We start from the raw sequence: 6,330 nt of genomic DNA on the forward strand, positions 1-6,330 counted from the left end.
TATAATTTAAAATCTTCAATAGAGGACAATACTTTGTCGTTTAATTTGGAAAAAATAAATGAATCAGCGTGATTTCGCGCAATGTGCTGCGAGGCGGCGGGCAGCGGCGCGGCGCGGGCGGCTGAGTCGAAATGCGGAACACGGTCGGGCAAATATTGCTCGGCGCCCTCTGCTAGGTGAGGTTACGCGTGACGTTAAGAGCATGTTATTTCGTCTGTACGCAAGTAAATCGAATTGAAGATGCCTTTTTGGTTTGGCAGTCCAGCAAATTCTTCGAAAAATGTCTACTTCTCAGGCTGAAAAATACACTACTATATTTTTGGAGTGGTATCAAAATGTACTGACATAATATATAGAATCGCGATTCGATTTCTCAGAAAATAGTAATTTCCATTGTTTGCAGCCGCTGACACTGACGAAAGAAATTAAGTTCCAGGATTTGTGCATCATGGTATCAAAACTACAGATACCTAATATTAACCTTGGTGCATTGTATGAAGAGTTCTGTATATTAAACGACGAAAATTATAGACGATAAGAAAATGTTCTTGAAATTTGGAATCAGATTCTCAAATCTACGGATGAAAACAAGAATCTGCTAAAAATAATACAATACCTATTTTTCATCCCCGTTTCTAATGCCCAAGCCGAAAGGATTTTTTCCTTGTGTACGAATACGTGGACAAAAACCGAAATAAGTTAAATATTGATACATTAAAAGCCAAAAGTAATACCAAGTATTGACTTTATTTATTACTTTAAATGAAAAATGACTAATTAAGGTCGTACTACTTACTTGGCTTCGATTAACGTTGTTTTTTATTAATAAATGTAACTACTGATACCATTACAGCATTTTATTAAAAAAATATTGATGTCCTTTATTTTCATCATGTGTCAGATTATTTAATCGTATCAAATCCTCTAATTCATAAAACGGGAGCTGGCAACCCTAGTTGTGAGGCTGAAGGTAGTGAGGAGGGGTAGGAGATAGAGTAAAGGAAGATAGGTAAGTACTGGGATTTTCAAATCTTGTCACAAAACACCGCCAAAGCCATTTCATGGGCTTCCCTTGCTCCATTAATCTTAGTTATAAACTTATTATTCCTACAATTGTCTAACTAAATCTGAAATATATTAAGCTGTCAAAGCAGTCCGACAGATTATTTATTTATTTATTATACGCCCATTAGAGCTTTTACAAACATTTGATAATATGAACATAACAATTCAGTGAAACAGAAATCAATATTAAAATTTGCATTTAAAATTATACAGAAGAATGGTATTATGCTAAACTTTATTGTTATTATCACTGAGGTGTGTTATTATAGCCTTCTTGTAACTATATTCCGTGCAGTTTAACTCATCTACAATTTCTGAGAAAACATTGCCAACTGCATATTGGTATATAATGTCAGTTATCTTTTTAAAAACATTAATTCTCCAATAATTGACAGTCCTGTATTATTACAACTGATTTCATTTCATGTATCTAATGGAATCACACGAATTATTAACATCTTTCACAGCAGCAATAATTTTGATACCAATTCGTTTATTAAAATTTCTTATATAATTCACACTCATCAGGTAACAAATAGGCAGAGGTTGATAATATTTTTAATAGCGCCGAGTGAACTTACACAAAAAAATTTCACATATTTTTTGAAAATAGTTACTAGGTAGTTTATATTTTGTTTTCTAAGGCCTTGTTGTAATCTTCAGTTAATTTCAAATATATTAGTATTTTAACACGTATGTAGTAATATTATATGTAATATTTTTAGAAATAAAAAAAGTATATTATGTATATTTAAAGGTACTTGAACCGTAAATACATAAATCTATTGCTAAAAAACGCTATTGAATGGCTGAAATCAGATATAAATTACAGGAAAGCAAATAATCGGAATAATTGACGGCCTCCGTGGTCGAGGGGTAAGGCTATCGACTAGCAATTCAAAGGTCGCGGGTTCAAATCCCGGCGTGCGCAAGTAAATTTTATTTGATTAATTTTTGTTGTTTAACAATTTATTAATATAAAATATTATATATAGTATACTTGCGGAAGATACTCTCAGTACCGCTCTGATGTAAGAACACCATTCGTAATTGAAATGTTGCTTGAAATGACTTTAGCCGTGTTTGCTGATCAGATCTGGAGAGTTAGATACAAAACCACATTCGTTTTCCCCGTCACCTCCCCCTCTCCACTACCTTCAGCCTAAGAACATACCCTAATTGGGGATGCCATAGTCTCACTGGCTCCAGACGGTCGGGAGCAGTTCGAACTCTTGTTCGGTATTCACATAAAAAAGAATGAACCAGTAAACTCGATAGATGAAACCGCCAATAACAGGAAAATTAACCAAAATTATTATGAAAAGATTTGGTAATACTGTTGTTAATAGTCTCATCAAAATAATTTTAAAGTTTTTTTTGTTTATTTTTAATGTAACACTATGACATGTAGGCGCACTTATTCATTAATAGCAGTACAGTACATAATTCGTATGGCTGATTGTAATGAGAATAAAATATAATTTTGTTAGAGTTCCTATCTCAAAGAACGTAGGCGGAGAAACGAAGCCGATCGAGACAACGTGGCCCTATTTATAGAGATACATTATTGTTGTATTGCTCTAGGCTAAAAAAGTGTACATTACTTAACACTGTGATACGGTTGACTTTATAGTAGGTAGTAACATTCAATTATGGCCACCTACTTTTCATCGGCCATCGACGCTAGTGACCAAATTATTTGAGTAAATGCACTGAGTATTATGATTTAAACAAAATAAAAATAAAACATTTTACATAATTAGGTACCGCACAAGAGTCCCAACTACCCAAAGTCAGTGGGACTATGTCATCTCCACTTAAGGTATTTTACGTTGCTGAAGGAGAGGGGAGGGGAAGGGGAGGAGCAAAAATGGGGAGGGCAAAGATGTGGGGAGGGCAAGGATGTGGGGAGGGCTAAGATGTGGGAAGGGAAAAGATGTGGGGAGGGCAATGATGTGGGGAGGGCGAAGATGTTGGGAGGGCAAGGATATGGAGAGGGCAAGGTTATGGGGAGGGCAACGATGTGGGGAGAGCAAGGATGTGGGCAGAGCAAGGATGTGGGGAGGGCAAGGATGTGGGGAGGGCAAAAATGTATGGAGTGCAATTATGTGGGCAGAGTAACCATGTAGGGAGTGCAAAGATGTAGGGAGAATAAGGATATGACGAGGGCAAAGATGTGGGGAGGGCAAGGATGTGGGAGGGCAAGGATGTGGGAGGGCAAGGATGTGGGGAGGGCAAGGATGTTGGGAGGGAAAAAAAACGTTTTTTATATTTTAATAATTATTTTTAATTTATATTCGCTAAATACCCAAATAACATATCAATAAGCACTTCCTTAATAAGTTAGCTTTAATATTAGCTAATTTAACATTACCTACCTACAAGATTATTACAAAAATTGTTTTTGTTCCTTTATGAAGCAGATACTCTGTGATGTGACATTATTATTTTAAATAAAACCATAACTTAGTAAACACTACTTTTATATTTTCTATAATGAATGCATCAGTTTATCATCAGAATAGGGATCAGACTGGATAACTTAGAGGCATTGATGTTACAGAAAGACAAAACATTCATTGAAATGTCATCAACAACCAAATAAACCTAAGTAGACGTCCGATATTTAGCTTGTTCCCTATTGACAAACTCTCTTTCTAACTCTTCATCTACTCCTAAAACTTCTTCCACTGGAGATCAGCCATTTTTTGCAATCCTATGTGAAAGCTCAATGTATTTGTAACACATGTTACTTATAGATTTCAGTAGAGTATTGTACTACCTTGAAGAAGCTACGGTTGTTCTAATCTAACCCGTTCGGCATTAGGAATAGAAGTTATTATTTGATTTTAAACAATACATTTTATAAATAACTTCAATAGGTTATTGAGAGCATTGTTGAAGTCGCTATCCGCGTCAGTCTGTTTGTGCGCTTAGGTATTCTAAACTACGCAAAGGATTTTGATAGGGTTTTCACTATCATTTCAAGAATTTCTTCCGAAAGGTTTATATATATAAAAAACATGTATATTATATTCTATATCTTAAGAACGTAAAGAAAAATCGATATTTTGTAATAAAGTCGTAAAAAATATTGTTTTGGGCGATTATATTGCTAACGTTGGCTAAACCTTATGAAATACATTGAAATAACGTACTACGGAATTGTATATCTAATAAATTTGCCTCCCAACCTCAAAACTTTACCACAAACCGTTTATAAATCCCCGAGCAACACCGGGTACACATTAGCTAGTAAATAATATAAATTTCGGGATCTATTAAAAATAGGGTATATTTTTTTAAAGATCTGGAAACAGATAATCAGAGAAAAAAGACATATTGTCTTTTTCACGAAGCATTTTGTGAAAAATTCAAGATATCTTGTTACAGTTCGAAGATTCAGAAGAATTGAATTGCAGATCAATTGCTCTTGAAGAACCCAGTTAAATCATTAAACGGTACGATATTTAAAATGTAACCAACAAAAAACCGAACGACATGTTTCCTATTCAAATGCATATATTTTATTCATTTTTGTATGGCCATTGGCCGCAATCTCGACACTGATCAAAACATAAACAACTGTGAAGGACATTTTTTTTGTCGAACGAAGCGTGCGGACCGAAGGCAGTAGGCACTACCTACACTTATGTCCACATTTGATAACATTAGGACACAGAGTAGGTACCTAGCCCCACCCTCTCAAAAAAAACTTGTTTTGTACTTGTAGGCTCTCTGGGAGTATAAAGGCTTGCGTTTTATCCCCTAACAGCACAAGCAGTTTTCCTATCAGAAAAGGCTCACTCAAAACTCAACATGAACGCTCTGGTAAGTAATTTTACTTAATTCATCTTGTTTGATATATTAAAATACATGATCATATAATATTGTCAGGTTATTCGTAACTCAGGAATGTTAACTGTTTGTCTTTCTTAAAAAAAACATTTGCAGAACTCGTTTAAAAACTGTTTTTCCTAATTTAATTATTACTTATAAATCAAAGCTGTGAAGTAATTATTTTGAAAACCCTCAGCTCATTTACTATGCTGCTTAGAGTTTTGAATCTAATCTTGCCGTTTTTATTAACTTTATACTAGCGCAGACCCGTATTATAATTTCGATTTTGTAAAAAGCAAATTCAAATCATTTTCAATTGAAACATTATACTATAGGAATGTAACTATTTTATCGTTGGTAAATGAATTATTGTTTACAAAATCAGTTCGAATTTTGAAAATGATACTAACATTCGAATTGAATCTGAGTTTAATGAATAGATTCATGCTAGAATTTCAAGTAGGAATAACACACGCCACAAAACAAAACTGAAATTAGTATGTTTGATTTGTTTTTTTTATACCATGGGGATGATTTGCGGGCTTTTGTAAACACTAAAGCAGTAGTAACAGTGGTTAAATTCACCATCAGATCACTTAAGTTTCTAGGTATCTGAGCCATCTTGCCATCGTATCAATGTAATTTGATCTGAGTAACACACATTAATTACTGTATTTTTCTAAATCCAGTTTTTCGTAACTTTGGTGTGTGTCGGAGCTGTAGTCTCCGCCAACCCCTGGGGACACAATGATGATGGACAATGGAAAGGAGAAGGTCTGGCCGAGAGCCAGGATCATGGACAGTGGAGCAACGGATGGGGAGTGAACGCTTATGGAGCTCATGGAATCTACGGAGCTCACGCCTATGGCATTCCCTCAGTTTACGCTGCTCATGGAGCCTGGGGTCATGGACTCGCTCCTCTGGCTCATGATGGTGTTGTCGTAGATACCCCCGAAGTTGCCCACGCTAAGATCGCCCATGCTTCCGCTGTTGCCCGTCTTTCAAGCGGAATCGCTGGATCCCACGGAGTCTATGGAGGACTCGCTCATGGAATCTATGGAGTCCCCTCCGTCTATGGTGCTTGGGGTCATGGTGCCTGGGCTCATGGAGGCGCTCCCATCGGGCATAACGGACAGGTTGTAGACACACCCGAGGTTGCCCATGCCAAGGCCGCCCATCTCTCCGCTGTCGCCGCTGCTTCTCATGGAGTCCATGGACAATGGTGGTAATTTTAAAACCCAGCATCGCCTTTAGCTCTGCTCTTGATAAAAGATTTCATTTTTACCATGTGATGTTCTTCCTTAAGGATTGTTCTTTTAAAATATTAACAATACTTTACCCACCTTTAATCTCCTGTAAATATGTTCATTAATACTTGTACATTTGTTTAAGCAAAGTTGTAAAATATACTGATTGATATTATAA

At 36.0% G+C, this 6,330-nt stretch overlaps 1 protein-coding gene across 1 annotated transcript; it reads left to right on the top strand.

Moving 5' to 3' along the window:
- The first annotated feature begins 4,771 nt into the window (after positions 1–4,771).
- LOC149412637 (uncharacterized) lies at positions 4,772–6,330 on the top strand. Its single transcript, XM_089645054.1, has 2 exons — positions 4,772–4,896; positions 5,595–6,330. Exons 1-2 carry the CDS (start codon positions 4,885–4,887, stop codon positions 6,132–6,134), a joined length of 552 nt encoding a protein of 183 aa, XP_089501180.1. The 5' UTR covers positions 4,772–4,884; the 3' UTR covers positions 6,135–6,330.

Source organism: Hesperophylax consimilis, chromosome 22, assembly GCF_061612785.1.
Source record: "Hesperophylax consimilis isolate HC1 chromosome 22, BYU_Hcon_1.0, whole genome shotgun sequence".
Lineage (NCBI taxonomy): Eukaryota > Metazoa > Arthropoda > Insecta > Trichoptera > Limnephilidae > Hesperophylax > Hesperophylax consimilis.